This window comes from Oryctolagus cuniculus, chromosome 18, assembly GCF_964237555.1.
Source record: "Oryctolagus cuniculus chromosome 18, mOryCun1.1, whole genome shotgun sequence".
Classification (NCBI taxonomy): domain Eukaryota; kingdom Metazoa; phylum Chordata; class Mammalia; order Lagomorpha; family Leporidae; genus Oryctolagus; species Oryctolagus cuniculus.
Genome location: NC_091449.1, coordinates 33600655 through 33621784, shown reverse-complemented (window position 1 = coordinate 33621784; position 21130 = coordinate 33600655). Strand labels below are relative to the sequence as shown.

The window sequence follows — 21130 nt, the reverse complement described above, 5'->3', positions numbered from 1 at the left end:
CAGCATGGGATTGCAGTGTCGACACAGCAGCTGATTTACCAGACCATACCTAAAATACTTTTTATTCCATAAATATATTTAGGGAATATGTATGTCCCTAAAATACTTTTTATTCACTTATTTGAGAAACAGATACACACACACACACAGAGCTTCTATCCACTGGTCCATTCCTCAAACGCCTGCAATGGCCAAGGGGGTAAACAGCGGCAAAAGGCAGGAGCCTGAACACCATGCAGGTCTCCCACACGGGTGGCAGTAACAGAACCCCTGGAGCCACCGCCACCGCCTCCCAGGCTATGGCCCAGGAGGAAGTTAGAATCAGGAAGTACAGACAGGGATCAAACCAGGTAACTCCTATGTGGACATGAGTGTCCCAACCAAGAGCCTAACCACTAGGCTAAATTCCTGTCCCTCCAAAAACTTTCTGAAATAGTCTTAAACGTCTGTGCACAGGTATGACTTTTCTGGGCGCAGACTGTTGGCTTTTATTAAACACTCACGGTTCATGACCCCCAAGAAGATGAAGGAACTATAAAATCTCTCTTCAGCTTTATACTCTTGCAGGAAACGTAGCAACTCGAGTTCATAAAGAACAACTTGAGAAAACCCACATTTCCTGATTAAGAGCTAAGTGTTATTGGAGTGTGATGAGTAAGACATACTAAAAGTAATCAAAGCCTAATAAATGAGACTGTCTACCATTGCTACTTACGGCTTGCTCTACTGGACAAAGCCAGTCTCAGAAGCAGCCAGCACCTGACTTGCGCAGGATGTCTGAATAAATACTTAGAGTTACAGACTTACAAGAAAACAATGAAAAGCTCAATCCATAGTTATATATAAAGTATTTATTTTTATGCACATATTTACCTACAAAATTTACAGAAAATAAAACATAGCAGAATATATAGAATACCCTCATAAGACTTCTTAGGAGCAGAGGGTTTATTGCTGCAATTCAAAGAATAAAATTTTATACACGAGAAAGCCAACATGAACACATATAGGTTAGATGGCAGCCTTGTTAAAAAGTTTTTGTCCTATTATTGAATTTTCAGCTTTACATTAAATGAAATTTAAAAGATTGCTCATGAAATAATTTAAACCTTTTCAAAATCTTCTAATAAACTGGTAAAAGGCACCTCCAGTACTTTAAAATATTTACAGCAATCCCAATAGTTTAATTTTAAGGGCTATTATAGTACACGTGGCTATTATGCATACACAGTATGTCATTAACACTCTCTAAACAGTGAGAATTGTAGACTCCAGTTTGTGGCACCACCCCCATGTCATCCTGGTGAGGGAGCAGGACAATCAGTCACACCTGGGCAACACTAGGGTCACAGCATAAAACCCAACTACCAAGAACAGTGACGATCAAATTCTCAGACAACACATAATTGGTAACTAAACCTGTATATTCAGAAGCCTTTGGGATGGTCTTAAAATTAAAAAATATAAAGTACATTTAGCATTTCAAAGAAAACAATGAACTAAAAAATATAACCACAATAGTTGCAGGATTCAATATCTGGTTTAACAAAATTTGCTTCTTGCAACGTCTATAATTTCTTCGGACATAATGGAGATGCGTTTCCCTCAGCCTAAGCTGAATCTGATGTTTTTCCTGCAGTTGGGTCGAAAGAGAAGTGTAAGAATGGAAGGCACACATAATAGCCGGCTTGAAAGAGCTGTGGGTGGCAAGCAGCTGTTCCTGAAATACTGGTGCAGGAGAACACAGTCCACACAGCAGTCTCCTCTTTGTTGAACATTGGCATTGATTTGCTATTTACAGTAGTTTGCAAAAATACATTATAAAAACTGAATGAGGTTCTGGTTCTAAGCTTAACTTAGTAACACACATACATACTTCATCTGCAAAAACCTTCGCAGGGTCTGAAGTACTAAAGTGACACTAACACTGAAACACAGGTGATCCAAGGTACCGAGCACTGACAGCGCGCGTCACCAGCATCCTCCAGAGACTCTGGGCACATATTGCACACTTCTCGCCAGTCGCTGCTGTGGCCTTCACACAGCCAACCGTACAGGAGTCCTTTATGGCTTGTTGCTGCATCACTTGGTTGAAGAAAGGCTGTTTTAAGTCCCATAACAACGAGTGCAGATTGTCATTGAACATGAGGCCTAGGTTTCAAAATTAGCTTTCCTGTCTGTAAAAAGGAGGGAAAAACGTCAATACACAATTCTATTACAAACACCGCCGCTGATTTGTAAGATTTAAAGGGTATTTGCGGGGAATCAGAATACTTCATACTCAGTCAAGGTTAAACAGCTATGCTCCCAAAGTTTCCTTTGTGTGGCCCATTCTTCTGATTTATTACCTGAAAACACACACGTGCCTTTATTTGAATTCCCTGTCCACTGGCTACCTAGAAATCCGACAATGCACCAAATAAAACAAAATCCCACCCTATACAGCTCTATCCCTTACCAAACAGGCTTTACAACACAGAAATACTCATGTAGATGCACCTGATCAAGCATTTCTCCTGTCCAACATACAAAAGCTTTAATTTCCGCAAGTTAACAAGTAAACCGACGGTTAGAGCAATGGACACTCACACACGGCAAGTATATTTAGTACATATTGGTATAACTTTGTGTAAACATGAGTCATAGTTATACAGAATAACAGTATGTGCATAGCCCACAATCCAAACAATTGCACTTATAGGAATTTATCAGAAGGAAACTAGGTAGAAATGTTATTAATGCATTTATTCAGTGCCTACTATAAGCCAGATCCTGTGTGAATGCCAGGGATCCAGTAGACAAAGTCCCTTGTATTTGTTGTGGTATCCATAAGTGGCAGCTTGTAAGTCCCACTGTTGGGTCAAAGAAGCAAATTTGAAACACTCTTTAACAGCTTCTTTTTATGAAAGGTCAATGAGAACACACAACAAATTATAAAACACAGTGATTCTGTTTGGTGAGATTCCAGGAGGTTTTAATTAATGTTTTTCTCCTCGGGTCAAAAGTACTGCTGGTATTCTAGTTACCATTCCATTCTAACTTTCATTTAAACTTTGGACATTTAACTTTCAGTAATTCCCAGATATATTCATTTTTCCGGTTTCATTAAGGTACAATTTCTATACCAGATGCTCAAGACTTGTGTGAGTTTTGGCAAACATGCACTCGTGAGCCATCACCCTGATCAAGCTATACAGCAATTCACTCCCAGAATTCCTCCATGCTCCAGTCAACAGGACCCCCACTCTCTGACCACCTATAACCACCTATTCTAGATTGGCTTTGTCTTTGATCTTTAAATAAACAGAATCATCAGTGCTGTCTTCTTTTACACCTGCTTCATTCAATGTGTCTGAATTTCATCACATTACTGCATGTTTCACTAATATAAACCCTTTTATAGACAGAAAGATTTACTTTTTTGTTTGAAAGACAATGTTAGAGAGGAGGAGACAGAGAGAAAGAAGAGAGAGAATCTTCCATCTGCTGGTTCACTCCCCAGATGGCCACAAAGGCCAGGCCAAAGCCAGGAGCCAGGAGCTTCTTCCAGGTCTCTCATGTGGGAGCAGGGGTCCAAGGACTTGGGCCATCTGCTGCTGCTTTTCCCAGGCCATTAGCAGGGAGTTGGATAGGAAGTGTAGTAGCTGGGATAGAAACGCGCCCAGTGGGATGCCGGGATTGCAGGAAGCAGCTTTAACTGGTCTGCCAGAATGCCAGCCCCTGTACCTTTTTATAACTGATAGCAGTATTGTATCATAAGAATAAATCACTATTTGCTTATCCATGGTTTAATTTATTTTAAATCTTTCTGAGGCCAGCATTGCAGTGTAGTGGTCTAAACCATTGCCTGTGAAGCATGTATCCCATATGGGTGCTGGTTCGAGTCCCAGCTGCTCCACTTCCGATTTCAGCTCCCTGCTAATGCGCCTGGGAAAAGCAGCGAAACATGGGCCAGGTGCCTGGACCCCTGCACCCACGTGGGAGACCTGGAAGAAGTTCCAGGCTCCTGCTTTCAGTCTGGCCCACCTGGGCTACTGTGGCCACTTGGAGAATGAAGCAGCAGATGGAAGACTTCTCTTTCTTTCACCCTCTCTGTGACTCTTACTTTCAAATAAATAAATCTTCTCAAAGTTAAAAACAAATCTTTCTAGTTACACTAATAAAACATAATACAATGACATCATAAAAAACTCAGGATACAGATCCTTTCCACCCACCTCAAACTACAGAATAAATTAGTTTTAACGTAAATTATTCTAGATAATTATCTGTGCATTTACATTCAGATATGTAACAATAAAAATCTGATGTCTAATATGCTGAAATATTTGCAGATTATCAATTGGGATTTATTCAAATAGTCCGACAGCAGAGAACTGTGGGCAGGGGTCAAAATGAACCAAGAATGGCCAGGAGCTGGGCAGGCTCAGCCCAGTGGGTAAGCCTCCACTTGTGGTAGCCATTTTTCTGATCATCATAGTGCCTCGATTCTAGTCCTGGCTCTTCCCCTGACTCCAGCTTCCCGCTAATGCAGACTCTGCGAGGCAGCAGGGGGTGGCTCAAAATAGTTGGGTTCTTGACAGCCGTACGGGAGACCTGGATTGAGTTCTGGGTTCCTGGCTTCAGCCTGGCCCATCCCTAGTCCCCGGCTGTCACAAACATTTGGGGCATGAACCAGCAGGTGAGGGCTCTGTCTCTTGTCTCTCTGCCTCTCAGCAACAACAAAAATTTAAAAGTCTTGGCCAAACGTCTGTAAATTTACACGCAGTGACTTCTGGGTTTCTAAATTATGGTTGCACCTCAGTCTGTTTTACCACTCTCCTGCTGAGAAACTTGACTTTCCATTTTCTTACTACTGCAACCTTACACTTGCCCCCTTCTAGGCCTGTGTGGTGGTCTCCTCCCAATCCCCCTTAAAAGGGCAGAAGCAGAATGGTTACGTCACAAGGCAGCAGTGGGTAGAGCCACTGTCTGTGATGCTGGCATCCCACAAGAGCACCAGTTCGTGTCCCAGCTGTTCGACTTCTAATCCAGCTCCCTGCTAATGGCCTAGAAAAAGCAGCAGCAGATGGCCCAAGTGTTTGGGCCCTGCCACCCACATGGGAGATCTGGATGAAGTTCCTGGCTCCCGGCTTCAGCCTGGCCCAGCCCTGGTTATTGCAGCCGTCTAGGGAACGAACCAACAGATAGAAGATCTCTCTCCCTCTGACTCTTCCTCTCTCTGTAACTCTTTTAAATAAACAAATGAATCTTAAAAAAAAAAAAAAAAAAAAAAAAATGGCCGGTGCCCCGGCTCACTAGGCTAATCCTCCGCCTTGCGGCGCCGGCACACCGGGTTCTAGTCCCGGTCGGGGCGCCGGATTCTGTCCCGGTTGCCCCTCTTCCAGGCCAGATCTTTGCTGTGGCCAGGGAGTGCAGTGGAGGATGGCCCAAGTGCTTGGGCCCTGCACCCCATGGGAGACCAGGAAAAGCACCTGGCTCCTGGCTCCTGCCATCGGATCAGCGCGGTGCGCCGGCCACAGCACGCCAGCCGCGGTGGCCATTGGAGGGTGAACCAACGGCAAAGGAAGACCTTTCTCTCTGTCTCTCTCACTATCCACTCTGTCAAAAAAAACAAAACAAAACAAAACAAAACAAAACAAAACACACACACACACACACACACACACACAACTGAAAACTGTTCTCAAAATGGCCGTACCAACTTGTATCTCCTACAGCGGTTTATGGGTGTACCCATTTAACAATCCTGGAGTTACCAAAGCATTTACTTTTGCCAATCCAAAAGGTAAAGCAAATGAAAACTCAGTGCTTTACTTTGCATTTCCCTGATTACGGGTGAGGTCATCCAGTCTTTCCATGTTTATTTTAATTACTGTGGTAAACTGTACTTTCCCCCCAACTTTTCTGTAGGTGGTTTGTGTTTTTCTTATTTTTAACAGGCCTTTAAATAGTCTGGATACCAGCTTCTACGATATAGCTTACAAATTCTTTCTTCTAATCATTGCTTAATTTCTTGCCTTTTGCTATGCATACGTTTTAAATTTTTGTATAATCAAATGTATCCAACTTTTTCCAATATGGCATTGCTTTATGTTGTAAATGGGTTTAATTCTATCCCAAGACTATTTATATTTCCTTCTAGTGCTTTCACAGTGGGATGTGTATATTACAGTTTATTTTATATGCAGTCTTTGAAAGGCAAAGTACCAGAGCCAAAGAGAGACTGAGACTGATCGATCTTCCACCCACTGGTTCACTCCCCAAATGGGCACAATAGCTGGGGCTGGAACAGGCTGAAGCCAGCAGCCAAGAACGTCTGGCTCTCTCGTGTGGTGGCAGGAACCCCGAAGCTGCTGCTTCCCAGGTGCAGTCGTTAACAGGAAGCTGGGTCAGGAGTGGAAAACTGCCATGCCGACAGAGGATGCAGGCACGCCAGCTGGCAGTGCAGCCCCCTGTGCCGCCATACCTGCCCCATCGTTTTTTTTTTTTAATTGATGAGAGGCAGAGATCTAACTTTTCTCCAAATGAAAAGCCAATCGCCCCAACACCAGCAAGGAGCGTCTTCCTCTCGCTGACATGAATACCACCCTCAGCCTCTAATGTAGAAAAGTTTACGTGTCTGGTCTACATTCTCGACCACTGACCCGGACCTCTTCCTGCTCTAATCCTACATTTTAATTTCCTATAATGAATAGGTACGACTTGTTTAATGGTTTTCAAGGTTAAAAGTAAGAATACTTTTATAAATAAAATAGAAGGTACTAATCAAACTTGTGAGACACTTAGAACACACTGGTAGATAATCTACTTTTGAAAACACGGGTCATATGTCCAGTCCAAAAGTTAATCCATGCTTCCATTTACAAATAGCACACACAGAACAACATTAGACAGACAGCAGCTTATAAAACCAACATCCACTGAGCCAGTTCTGGCCAAAAACAATCATCATTCTTTTACTGACTCTAGGATGGCTCCAATCATATAATGCAGCATGAGTTCCTGTCACCAAGAAAGATTAAATTGTCAATTCTGCAGATTAGTGAAAAACCATGGATTGTTAGACACAGCTCGATTGCAGAGATGTTAAAATATACAAAAATTATCTTAGAATCCATGTTATGAAGTACAGTCCCACTACTGTTTCCACAGACTAAACATTATTCACATCTACTTTTGTAATGCCAAATATTTGGTCCTTTCACGCAGGTCTACAATTTTCTAATAAAAAAAATACTTACATCATCACAAGACATGTTGTACTCTGCTAATACCGTTCGACATCGAGCAGCTATACTGAATGAATGTGGTCAAAGAAAACTTCTCATTTCAAGGGTCAGCTTCTAACGATTATAGAGACGGTGCTCTAATTTCATTCAAAGAATAAAACCCAATCTGTGGGAAAGGATACATTGATGGTGCAACTACTCTCTTATGTATGCCAGCAAAGAATAAGCCTATTAAAGTGATACAGCTGATGGTGAAGAACGGATGATTCCATAATGATGTGAAGAAGGACACCTGTAAGAGACAAGGCCGAAACATAAGAAGTGTTAAATATCCACGAATACCGGCTTCTCCCTTTCCACTTGTACATAAACAGGCGCAGTCTGATCTGCACCTCCTGCCACACTTCTGAACATACCCTACCTCCTTAACAACCCTCCCCTCCACCTGGCCAACTCCTGCTATCCCTCCAAGACCCGGCTCCAGCGTCACCTTCCCTCTCTGCAGAAGCCAAAAATGAGTTTCGTTTTGAAATTACTGAGATTCAGATAGTCACAGGACATTCCAATTAGCTGGCACTAGAATTCAAAAAAAAAAAAAAAAAAAAAAGCTGATTTCTGGTCTGGGTACAAACCAATCTGATAGATTACAGCAGAAAACAGGGCATGACCCAATTTTAACAGCATGTGGATAGACAAGGTCAGGACACACAACTGCAGTAAGAGTGGGCACCACGATCAGATGCCAAGGAATAGAAGTGTTGCTGAAGAAACAGAGAAACAAGCACTTAGAGCCTCTGTGAACAGATATCTGACAGATCAGTGCAGACAGGAGCGCGGAATCCAGCTAAGGACAGTCAAGGATGCCTCGTGTTTCAAGACAGAACAGCACCAAGTAGATGATCCAGCATGGTCCTGGTTAGGTTTCCCCAAAGAAATCAGAGGCTGGAAGAGGTTCCTAAGATCCCAAAGAAAGGTGACTATTCCAGAGGACTGTATCTTCTTAAAATCTCCGAGGAGAGCTTAGCTTCCACAAACCTGTTACACTCTGTGTGGCCTGCACCGTGCTGGCTGGTGCAGTGCTTCCCGTCTTGATTTTAATGAGGTCAGTCACTAGCATCGGACTAACCAGGCCCTCGGCTCTGTCACACACCTTCTGCCCTCCATGTCCTCTGGCTGGCCACTGGCTTCTGGGTTTGCAGCCCCTGTTCCAGACACAACTGCTACTTAAAACTCTTGTCAGGTGTGGGGTTATTAAGTAATGAAATGTAAGGAGCCGACCCTTAGGCTAATAGTTATATTCTCACCTAATTTAGAAAATTATATTAACTACATAGTTTTGGGCCTATTTCAAATTACATTTAATTCTGTGTTTTATTAAGACCTCAACTAGCTGAAATCAGCTTATATTTTTCCCAATTAGAACAGGCTCATTTCCCAAGATAGACCTTTTTCAATCTTCTTGCCAGTCTCCTTCCACTCTTCCCTGAAGATGAGAGAAGTGCAGCCTGAAGATCAGGGTTTTACAAAGGAACACACAGGAGAGTTTCCTGTCTGCCGTCAAAATCCCTCTATTAACAGGAACCTCCACCAGCACCCTCCCCTGCCTCCTGTCCTCTTCTGTCCCCACCTCAGGGGATGGCAGGGAGACTACATCCAGGTAAACCTGCGGCTGGCGGAAATGCCATCTACACAGCAGGGAACACCTTCCTGCTAGGTTTTCCTTCTGTTTAACCTAAAAAGTTACAAAGTAGTCTACTTAATTACAGTTGTGGGGGGGGGGAGGATTAAGACTTGTGAAAATTATAATATTGTAACTATCTAAATAAAACTTCGCTGTGGAGAAAACACCCTGGGAAACTGGAGACTACTGCTTCTCTAACAACAACAAAAAGGCCTGAGTCTGCGGCTGGTGCTGTGGTTAAGCCACTGCCGGTCCCATTCAGGTGCCAGTTTGAGGCCCAGCTGCTCCACTTCCAATCCAGCTCCCTGCTAATGCATCTGGAAAAGCAGTGGAAGATGGCCCAAGTCCTTGGGTCCCTGCACCCACGTCAGAGACCCAGATGAATCTCCTGGCTTAGGTCCTAGCCCTGGCTGTTTTGGGAAGTGAACCAGCAGATGGAAGAGCTGTCTTTCCCCCTCTGTAACTCTGCCTGTCAAATAAATCTTAAGGAAACATACACAAAAGCCTGAGTCAGCAATGAAGACCTGAGTCAGCAGAAATGGGTAGGAATATGAGACAGTCAGTCTATCAGCTTTGGTGGAGGGATGCCTCCAGAAACCCAAGTGTGTTCCTGCATTTGCCAGGGGGGTTTTCTCACACAGTGCCTGCTGGGAGCGCTCTCAGTGTTCCCACTAAACTTCAGGAGGAAATTTTCTTAGAGCTAAAGGCCAAGAAGGAAAAGCTCTGCTAACGCAAGGAACTTTACAAGTCCTCGTAGACGAGAAACATCACAGAATTAACTGTGACGTCACTGACTGGAAACTCCAGAATGAATTTCTAACTCAATTCTTGCGATTATGCTTGACCACGTGGCCCATATATCAGTGACCTCGTTCCCTTCCTGGTTTTAACCTCCCAGTCCATTCTGGTTTTATCTAGTCCTTTTTACTACCCTTGTGTTTTGCTATTTTATCATGTATGCTTCCTGTAAAGTTAGATCAAGTGTTTAATGGAATGAAAAAAAGGGTATTAACAGAGATGCCTCACAGAAAAAGTTGTTTTATCACTTTTAAAAGATGACTGAATAAAGCAGAACACAGAGAATGTTCACACTGAAATAAGCAAAAATGGGATACACAAAAAGATGTAAAACCTGCACACACATCCTGAAACAGAGAAGTAAGTGGAGGCTTCCGTATTTCTTAGGCCTTTTCCCTTGTAAAGATACTAATCCACAACATCCAGCCAGCTTCCCTCCAGCAAGTTAACAGGAGGCAGAGTTTAACCTCATGCCCGCCATCGCTAGTGGCAGTGATACGCAGCACGTGAATACCACAGTTAACAAGCTACTGTTTTTTCTACCGTCTCATTTAATCTAGTAGAAGGATTTTAAAAAATGTTCTACCTTTTGTGTCTCAGGATCTATTAACCAGTTCCAGGCACCAGTAGCTGTACAGACAGATACCACGATCAGAAGCACTAGTGAAAAGTAAATATGAAATCAGTAAGGAAATACACCTGCAGATTTGATTCCACCACCACCAATTCCTGCTCAGTGGCAGAGGACACAGCACCACATTCCACAGAACGCACGCCGCCTGGACTCAGGAAGTGCGGGGTCTGACCTTAAGGAGTTCTCTTCAACACTGTGAGCCCACAGACCCAGGATTCTTCTCCCTCGTGACTTAGAACAAGACTAATAAAATGAAAAGAACCCAGATGATAGAATTTCAGTAGAAGATTCTACACTTTGTTACTTTTACTATGCTTTGTGCTAATTTTGCAGATCATGTAAACTCAAATTAAAAAAAAAAACCTCCCATTTTCTAATGTAAACAAACCAAACAAAGACTCCTTTTTGAATGCACTGAAACTTCTGACTAAAGGATTTTGCTTTGCAGAAAAACTGCCTGCTGTTGATTAAACAAAGGTCAGTGTTAGAAAGTGTGGAGTCAGCGTGGGACACACCAGTCAGTATCAGATTTTCTTTAAGGGATCTTATTAAAGGAACCCAGAGCAGGAATGACTTCTAGCACAACTTAGAAAAGAGCTCTTTCTCTCCACTATGCTACAGTTACAGTTCTACAGGGATCTTACATAAAACTTAAGAAAAAAAGGTCTTACTAAAAAGTGAGAGGGGGTTGGGCACCAAGACCTGGTTAGTATCTGGGGGTGACCACGGCTGACTGGCCTGAGGATGCGTGCATTTCTCAAACATGGAGATCAAGTTTCAAAGAGCAACAGAAGTACAGCAAAATGTTAACTCCTAAAATTCCTAGTCATGCATTTTTATGAGAGGTAAATCACATTCAAAATTTCCTCCTAGGTATTCAATGAGAGGATCAAAACCCTCAATTATGTTCTGTGCTGCACCAGCTTAAACTCAATTTCTTATACTTCTGTATTTCCGGAAAGAAATATACTATATTTATAGGTATACTATAAGCACAGGCTTTTTTTGTTTTTTAATAAAGCAAAACCATAATAATTACATTAGGAAGGAACGCATGTATATGCTCTTATTTTACCAGTACACCAACCAAACCAATGTCATTTATGTGTCACTGATGACGCCATGAATCAGGCAGTATCAGATGTATTTTTATATGGTATTTATTTCATAGAAAACACTGTTTTTGAAATTTGTCTCATTTTCCAAAGATTTAAAATTGGACTAAATTGAGCAAGCGTCATCTGTATCTTAGGATTACAAAGCAAAAAAATGGTTTTGGGGGCAATTCCCAGGTAAACCACAGAATCTGAAAAACACATTTCTTGTGAAATCTAACCAATCAGAATTCTCACAGCCTGACTAAAACTTAGCCGATGTAATAAGAAACGCTGACACGGAAGTCCTAACTCTGACGGTGCTATTTCGGTCCTTCAGGCTGACTTACAGTTGGAAACAAAGCCCGTCTCCCGTGAGAGCTGCTGCTCTCTCGGCAGTCAGGGGGTTAAGACTGGTCCCACATCAGCAAGGCATTTTTTTTTTTTTTAACATTTTTATTTATCTGAAAGAGTTGCAGAGAGGCAGAGAGAGAAGCAGAGAAAGAGATAGATCTTCCATCCACTGGTTCATTCCCCAAATGGCCACAACAGCCGGAGCTGAGATGATCCGAAGCCAGGATCCAGGAGCTTCTTCTGGGTCTCCCACGTGGGTGCAGGGGCCCAAGGACTTGGGTCATCTTCTACTGCTTTCCCAGGCCATAGCAGAGAGTTGGATTGGAAGTGGAACAGCTGGGACTCGAACTAGCGCCCATATGGGATGCCGACACCTCAGGTGGTAGTTTTACCAGCTATGCCCCAGCAAGGCATTTTTTAATGACTTTATCAGTGCGCCCACATTTCCTATACTGTATTATTCCAAGGGGGCAGTAACTCCAACCACATCTGCAGCCTCCTGGCATGTATGCACAGCCAGTAACAATGGAAGTTCTGTTTCTATGCTGGACTTCACCGCAGCACCATTGAGCTCAGTTAAAAATTAACTAAGGTAGGGCTGGCACTCCGGCATCCCATATGGGTGCCGGTTCAAGACACGGCTGCTCCACTTCCAATCCGGCTCTCTCTGCTATGGCCTGGGAAAGCAGTGGAAGATGGCCCAAGTCCTTGGGCCCCTGAACTCACGTTGGAGACCCGTAAGAAGCTCCTGGCTCATGATCGACGAAGCTCCGGCCGTTGTGGCCAATTGGGGAGTGAACCAGCAGATGGAAGACCTCTCTCTCTCTCTCCCTCCCTGCCTCTCCTTCTCTCTCTGTGTAACTCTGACTTTCAAATAAACAAATAAATCTTAAAAAAAGAATTAACTAACGGTAACTTCTTAAACTTTTCAAGTATGCATTAATTAATGTGGTTTTTCTTGATAAAACTTTATTTCAGGGGCCAAGATCGTGGTTTAGTAGGTTAAGCTGCCACCTACAATGCCGGCAGCCCATATGGGTGCTGCTCCACTTCTAATTCAGCTCCCTGCTAATGCGCCTGGGAAAGCAGTAGAAGATGGCCCAAGTGCTTGGACCCCTGCACCTGTGTGGGAGACCTGGAAGAAGCTCCTGGCTACTGACCGGACTGCCCCACCCATTGTGGTCATTTGGGGAGTGAACCAGTGGATGGAAGCTCTCTCTCTGTCTCTCCCCATTTCTAACCCTTTCAAATAAACAAATAAATCTTTTTAAAAAATTTATTTCAGTAGTCTGCAGGCAACCTGTACAACCAGCACACGACTGAAATTTTTGTTTTGCATGTTTTTATCAAAGTGGTAATATTTAAAAAAAAATCCACATATTTTAGGGAAAAAATTAAAACTCAAACCCAACAAAATAGAATGTTCACGGGGTGGCCAGTTACGATCTCTTTTCCTAAAAACATTTACCACGCACTGTTTACAACGTTAAATAAATGCACAGGCTGTCTCAACAAAAAGGCGCGTACGGCTTAGCAAGGCTAGGGTCTGTTCACCAGGTCTTACATCAGAGCAAACGGCTCCTACCTAGGGATAAAGGTATCACAACCGCCAGCTTAGTCTGTCTCTAGAAACACTCGACAACTTACTTCTCCATCGTCCCGTGGCCGGCTGCAAACAATGGATGTACTCAGTAAGTCGCCTCTCGAACGCCTTGAGGTCTAGGTAAAAAGATTTCGTTTCCATTAGTCGCGGGACTTGAGACCCTCACTGCTTTAGGTCTCAGACCCCAGCCCGCATCGGCCACGGCGCGGTTTATTCGTCCACGAAGAAAGCTACCTGGCTCGCTTTTAGAAGCTTCATGAAACATAAGCGTTTGCTTACGTGGGACACTAGCAGCGATCCCGACCGGGCCCCAGAGCCAGCATTTAGGGGGCTGCCCGCAAGAGGATGGAGATGAGGTCGCGTTTTCATTCTGCTGGAGCAGGTGCAAGCGAGTGCCGGTCTCCCAGGTCTCCTGGACGGCAGGTAGCTGGGGCCCGCTTCCAGCCCTTCCGTGTAGCGCACGGCCACGCTCGGTCTCCGAGGCTTCTGGGCGCTGAGAGCGGGCGGGCGGCAGCCGCTGCCCTGGCCCTCGGGGTGGGTTACAGGTGATCTCCCCTGAGCCGTCGGAATGGCCACGTCTCGCTCCCGGCCAGGGGCGCCCAAAGGTGCTGCCTCTCTGAATGGCAGACGGAGCGGGGAGGGGGCTACCGTTCCCGCAGGGGTGTTTTCTGGACTTTAAAACACCGAGCCCACCAGCTACCGGACGCCACGGTTGGGAACCAAGGCTACCCAAGTCGCGGCAGGTCAGAGAGAGATGAAGACAAAATGGACAAGGGCTCCACACTGTGCGATGTGCTCACGGACACAGGCAGGCAGAAGCCGGCGAGCAGCTCCGCGCACCGAGCTGGGGGGATGGAGGACGCACAGGAGCCGTCCCCGGCGCACGGCCTCACCTGGCCGCCCCTGCAGGGCCCTGCGCCCCCCGAGCGCCCCGCTGCCTTCTCCCCATCCTCCCCGGCCTCCTCTCCCCCTGGCGGGGTCCCGGCCACTGCAGCCCCTCCGGAACGCCGCCGGCTTCTGGGAGGAGACCCGGGACGGCTCCGCGCGGCCCACCCTACCTTCCGCCTGCTCCAGCGAGTTCATGTCGAGGAGCAGCTCGGGTCACCGCCTCGGCCCCGTCCGCATCGCAGCTCCGCTGCCCCTACCCGGCCCGCAGCACCAACTCCCACCCCTAACCGCTTCCCTCTGCCCCTCCCCGTCGCACCGCCCCTTACCTAGACCCGCTCTGCTCATTGGGCACGCCTGCCAGACACTCCAACTAAGACGGGTTTCTATTGGCTAACGTCCGCTCTAGCCGTAGGGAGCCCTGCGCTGGACGGTTCGCCGGAGGGGCCAAGAGCCACCGGTGGCCGAGCTGGTGTGACGCTGGCGCCGCCTGCTGCCCCGGGGAGGAACCGCAGCCTGCCCGAGCCCGCCGTCGTCTGTTCTGTTTGGTTCTTTGACTCCTCAGATATTGAGTGCTCGCTGCCTTCAAAGCAATATTCTGGTTGCAAACGAGGGATACAGAAATCTACAGACCGGCCCTGCCCTCAGGGAACTCAAGGGGAGACAAAATATGTGCAAAACTAACCCGGATCCCAAACAGTGGCTTTCCTTACTTATGGCATTTCTCTCCTGCTCACTCTCTTCTCACGTCATCCAACTGTCGCAAATCATAAAGGAGGCCGCTAAAAGCCCAATACCTGTAACTTCAAAAAAGTCTGTACGGATCGACTACAGGTGTATTTGATTATAACGCGCCTTCTTGCTCATTTCCTGGCGGTCACTCATTCATTCACGCAAGGACCACTTATATTGGCCCAGATCGCCTATGGCAGGAGCTGGATCAACTGCACATAGTTTTCAATAAGCTTTCTGCTTTTCTGTTTTAAAAAGAAAGGGGCCAGCGCTGTGGCATAGCAAGTAAAGCCGCCGCCTGCAGTGCTGGCATCCCATAGGGGCGTCGCTTCGAGTCCCGGCTGCTCCTCTTTGATCCAGCTCTCTGCTATGGCCTGGGAAAGCAGTGGAAGATGACCCAAGTCCTTGGGAACCTGCACACACGTGGAAGATCCAGAGGAAGCTCTTGGCTCCTGGCTTCAGATTAGAGCAGCTCTGGCTATTGTGGTCATCTGGGGAGTGAACCAGTGGATAGAAGACCTCTTTCTGTCTCTGTGTCTGCCTTTCAAATAAATAAATAAATAAATAAATAAATCCTTAAAACGACAAAAAAAAAAAAAAAAAAAAAAAAAGGAAAACCATTGCATGGCATGCAGGCACTGTGTTTACCTGTGGTGCAATTATGAACAAATAGACAAGATTGCTGTCCCCAAAGTGGAAAGATTGTAGCAGGCATTAACCATGCTAATGAGTCCCTGGTTTCCGATGAGGGAGGTTCTATGAAGGAAGAAGGAGCAATCAAATGCAGTGAGAGAAAGGAAGCTTAGCAGGAGGACTTCGTGGGCTGAGAGCGGATGGTTGAGAAGAAAGCAGCCACGCAGGCAAGTGCTGAGAAGGTTCTACATAGTACTGGGATCTTCCCACTCCGGCTAATTCGTGTTTTCTATTCATCCACAACCTTCCTCCTTCCTACCGACTCGACATCCCCCCACAACCTGACTTTGTATTCCTCCACGATAGCACATTTTTCAAATTTTCTGGTTAGGGGGTCTGACTCTGAACCAAACTTTTTGTTTGTTTGTTTGTTTTACATTTATTTGTTTATTTGAAGGTCAGAGTTACACACAGAGAGAAGGAGAGGCAAAGAGAGAGAGAGAGAGAGAGAGAGAGTAAGGTCTTTCATCCGCTGGTTCACTCCCCAATTGGTTGCAACGGCCAGAGCTGCACTGATCCAAAGCAGGAGCCAGGAGCTTCTTCCGGGTCTCCCACGTGGGTGCAGGGGCCCAAGGACTTGGCCATCCTCCACTGCTTTCTCAGCCCATAGCAGAGAGCTGGATTGGAAGTGGAGCAACCGGGTCTCGAACCGGCGCTCATATGGGATGCTGGCACACAGGTGGCGGCTTTACCTGCTGCGCCACAGCACTGGCTCTGAACCAAATTCTTTACATGCATCATGTCATTTAATGCTCCAAGGGGGATAGTTTTGTTCGCTTTAATTTTTATTTATTTGTTTTCATCTTATTTGAAAGGGAGAGAGACAGAGAGACAGATGATCTACCTGCCCCAAATGCTCACAATAGCTAGGGCTGGGCCAGACCAAAGCCAGGAGCCTGGGACTCCATCTCAGTCTCCGAGTACTTGAGCCATCAGCTGCTACCTCCCAGAGTGCACATTAACAGGAAGCTGGTTTGGAAGCTGGATAGCCGGAACTGGAACTAGGTACCCTGATATGGGATGTGGGTATCATAGCCATGACTTAATCACTACACAAAACACCCACCTGCCCAAGGGATATTTTGAAAACCACAAGAGGGTCATAAAATCCATGTAATGGCTCATGACCACAATTTTTTTTTAAATGAACTAAACTTTACAAATAGCATCATTGGAAGTTGGGCTAAGTGCTGTAGTGTTTCATGACCTTTTGTAACAGAGCCGCATATGTTGCACTGTGTTATCCTCACAGTGTGAAGCAGACGCCTAGGGCTGGCGCTGCGGTGCGGAGCAGGTCAGGCCACTGTTTGCGACGCCTGCGTCCCATATCGCAGTGCTGGTTCCAGTCCCGGCTGCTCCACTTCCAATCCAACTTTCTGCTAATGTGCATCCTGGTAGGCAGCTGGGATGGCTCAAGTACTTGGTCCCTGCCACCCACATGGGAGACCTGGATGGAGTTCCGGGCTCCTAGCGTCTGCTTGGCCCAGATATGGCTGTTGTGAGCATTTGGGGAATAAGCCAGCCAACAGAAGATTCTCTCTCTCTGTGTCAGTTTGCCTTTCAAATAAATAAATATATTTTTTAAAAAGGATACCCTTAACTGAGGATTCCAGGAAAAGAATTTTGAAAGTTTGAATTCCACCAAGGTAGTATTAGTACTCATAGGTCCATTTCTCAACTGAGGAAAATAAAAGTGAGTTTGCCCAGATCTGGCAAACTCTAAACCCCCATTTTTGATTTATTGCTCAATATTCCGTTTTTCCGTCTCCAAGTCCAATTCTTTGCATTTCCCTTTGGGGCCCAGTGGTGCTTGGAGAATGCCTACTGAACATCTGTTCTGTGACAGGATCTCCGGGGCTGGGTGCCGGGGAGATGAGGAGTGAGACAAGCTGATGAATAGGAGATTACAAGGCACGGTTGTAAGTGGGAGCTTTGCTCACTTGCCCTCAGAATAGACTGTTCTATTCACTGCAGGGCTTCTGTTTGCCTGAGTGGGGTGTGCAAGTTTCTAGTAAGAGCTTGGGACAACAGAGGGAAGAGTGGCTACCTCCTGGGGTCTTCCTTCTCCTTCTTGCACTGTCAACTGTGCTCAGATACACATTGAACATGGCCTTGAAAGAGTGCCTTGTGGAGATGTGCTACTTGTTGGCATCCACATAGGTGGGTCTTGGGGTTGGGGGGCAGGGCAGAAGGAGGACAGGAAAATAGGGCCCAGAGTCAGAATCTTAGGTTGTGGGAGTTATCCATCAGCTATGCATGACTACAATCAAATGCCTGAGACAGGCTACTGAGGAAGTAAAGAGAGATTGATGTAGTGAGTTTCAAGGGCATGGTGCTTCTGTTGGCTTCTATTGGCTTGATTCTGGACCCTCGTGGTGCAGCACATGCTGAGGCTGGATCAGCTTGTGAGCAGGAAGCAGGGAGAGCCGGGTGAAGCAAGGCTTGCCCCTTTTGTAACCTACCAAGGAGAGAACAACCTTCCAACAGCTTGCCCTCGATGACCAAAGAAGCTTCCGCCAGGCTCCATCTCCCAAAGTTTTCACCATCTTCCAATAGTGCCACCCTGGGGCTAAGCCTCCAATCAGAACAGATCTTGGAGGATTTTCAAACCCTATCCAAACCCTAGCAGGCAGAGTCCAAGGGGAGCAGCTGGCAATATCATCTGGATGGAATTTGGTGGGAAGAGAGTGCTAGGAGCTGGATGTGAAAGACTCTGTAACACTCTTTGCCATCCGTAAGGGTAGAGTCCAGTGTAGAATAAAAAAAGATGAAACACCATAAAAGACTGATTTATTGACTGTTTGCTTCAAAGGCAGAGTGACAGAGAAACAGTCAGACACACATACACACACACACACCAGAGAGAGAGAGAGAGAGAAGAGATCTTCCACCTGCTGGTTCACTCCTTTAATGCTGCAACAGCCAGGTCTGGGTCAGGTCTAAGTCAAAAGCCACGAACTCCATCCTGGTCTCCTGCATGGGAGGCAGGGACCCAAATACTTCAACAATCATTGCTGCTTCCCCAGCACTTTAGCAGGGAGCTGGATGGGAAGTGGAGCATCCAGGACTTGAATCAGTTCTCTGATGTGGGATGGTCGCAGTCCAACTCGCTGGACCACAACACCCACCCAGCACCAAACACTCTTAAATATCTGTGATAAGAGGAAGGTCAGCTTCTAAGAGATATCCAATGGAAGGGCCAAAGTCCTGTTATCTTTAAAAAAATATTTATTTTCATCTACTTGAAAGACAGAGTGATGGAGAGAGAGAGAGAGAGAGAGAGAGAGAGAGATATCTCATGGGCACTAGTTTATTCCCCAAAAGGTTGCAGCAGCCGGGACTGGGCCAGGCTGAAGCCAGAAGCCAGGAACTCCATCCAGGACTCCCATGTGGAGGGCAAGGACCCAACTATCACCTGCCACCTCCCAGGGTGTGTGCTGGCAGGAAGCTAGAACTGGGAGTGGAGTTGGGACTCCAACCAGGCACTCTGACATAGGGTGGGGAAGTCCCAAGTGGCTCCACCAAATCCACTCCTCACCCAGTACTTTGTGGATACTGATGTTTAAAAATAAAGCTATTGCATCATTCTTTTAAATGAGCGCGAATTCGAGTCCTGACTGCTCCACTTCTGACCCAGCTCTCTGCTAGAGCCTGGAAAAGCAGTGGAAGATGGCCCAAGTCCTTGGGCCCCTGCACCTGCTTGGGAAACCTGGAAGAAGCTCTTGGCTCCTGGCTTCAGATCGGAGCAGCTCTGGCCATTGTGGCCTACTGGGGAGTGAATCATCGGATGGAAGACCTCTCTGTCTCTCCCTCTCACTGTCTGTAACTCTACCTCTCAAATAAATAAATAAAATCTTTTTAAAAAAGTTAAAAAATTAAAAGTTCAGAATGAAAGATAAACCCCACAAAATTTAGTGAGGACTGGCTGGCACTGTGGCATAGCAGGTAAAGCTGTTACCTGCAGTGCTGGCATCCCATGTGGGTACCTGTTGAAGTCCTGGCTGCTCCACGTCCAATCCAACTCCCTGCTAATGCGCCTGGGAAAGCAGTGGAAGATGGCCCAAGAGCTTGGGCTCCTGCACCCACGTGGGAGATTCAAATAGAGTTCCTGGCTCCTGGCTTCAGACTTGCCCAGCCCTGACCATTGTGGCCATTTGGGGAGTGAATCAGCAGATGGAAGATTCTCTCTCTCTCCGTCTCTCTCTCTCTCTCTCTCTCTCTCTCTCTCTTTCTGTCTGCAATTCAGCCTTTCAAATAAATAAATAACTTTTAAAAAAGAAAAAGAAAATAATCTCGTGAGGACACCAAGAAACTGGAGCACTCATACACTGATGGTAGCGATTTTATGGTAGAGCCACTTAGGAAGTGGCTGAGCGATTCTTCAAAAAGTCAAACACGCAGTTACTCTGTGAACCGGCAATTCTGCTATGAGGTACGCACTGCAAACATGTATTCATGCGAAAGCTTGTCCACAAACACAGAGCGGCAATATTCCTAACAGCCAAAGTGTGGGAACAAGTCAATATCCACCAGCTAATGAATGGCTAAGCCAAATGGGATGCAGCTATACAATGGGAAGTTATTCAGTAATAAAAGGACTGAAGTGTGGATACATGCTACAGAGCCTATGCAACTCGAAATCATTACGTTAAACAAAAGCAGCCAAATACAACAATGGAGTTGCATGTTTCCATTCATCTGTGATATCCAGAATAGGAGAACTGATAGACAGGAAGTGGGCGCATGGAGGCCAGGGACTGCTGGAACGAGAAAATGGGCACTGACCGTGACGGCTGTAGGGCTTCTTTCGGTGATGACGAAAGTGTTCTGGAGTTGGATATGGGTGATGGTTGCACAGTTTTTTAAGTATACTTAAAATCCCTGAATTGTGCACTTTAAAAAGATTAATAGAATGGCATCTCAGTTATCTCTTGTTTGTTTGTTTATTTATTTATTTATTTATTTTTGAAAGTCAGAGTTACACAGAGAGAGAGGAGATGCAGACAGAGAGAGAAAGAGTCTTCCGTCCACTGGTTCACTCCCCAGTTGGCCATGATTCAAAGCCAGGAGCCAAGAGCTTCTTCTGGGTCTCCCATGTGGGTGCAGGGACCCAAGGACTTGGGCCATCTTCTACTGCTTTCCCAGCCCATAGCAGAGAGCTGGATCGGAAGAGGAGCTGCCGGAACTTGAAGCAGCACACATGGGATAGATGCAGTTGGAAGCTTAGCCTACTACTCCACAGCGCCAGCCCCTTCACTTCCTGTTTTTAAAACTTACTGCAAAGCTATAGTAATTCAGATTGTGTGATAGCGGCCTGTGAAGACATAAAAATCAATGGAATCAAACCAAACGTTCAGAAATAAATTTATGACCAATTGATCTTAAATTTAATTTAATTAAAAAGTCAAACAAGCAGAATTCTTT

General features: G+C 45.8%; 1 protein-coding gene across 1 annotated transcript; it reads right to left on the bottom strand.

Moving 5' to 3' along the window:
• Positions 1 to 836: 836 nt before the first annotated feature.
• Positions 837 to 14623, bottom strand: CNEP1R1 (CTD nuclear envelope phosphatase 1 regulatory subunit 1). Its single transcript, XM_002721341.5, has 6 exons — positions 14455 to 14623; positions 13441 to 13512; positions 10298 to 10371; positions 7415 to 7524; positions 7245 to 7299; positions 837 to 2177 (listed from the first exon to the last, which is right to left on the bottom strand). Exons 1-6 carry the CDS (start codon positions 14477 to 14479, stop codon positions 2136 to 2138), a joined length of 378 nt encoding a protein of 125 aa, XP_002721387.1. The 5' UTR covers positions 14480 to 14623; the 3' UTR covers positions 837 to 2135.
• Positions 14624 to 21130: the final 6507 nt, after the last annotated feature.

Coding starts and splice junctions, on each gene's coding strand:
- CNEP1R1 (XM_002721341.5), bottom strand. CDS start 14,479: ATGAACTCGCTGGAGCAGGCGGAAG. Junction 13,513..14,454: donor CTCGCTGGAGCAGGCGGAAG/GTAGGGTGGGCC, acceptor CTTTTTACCTAG/ACCTCAAGGCGTTCGAGAGG. Junction 10,372..13,440: donor GGCCACGGGACGATGGAGAA/GTAAGTTGTCGA, acceptor ACTTTTCACTAG/TGCTTCTGATCGTGGTATCT.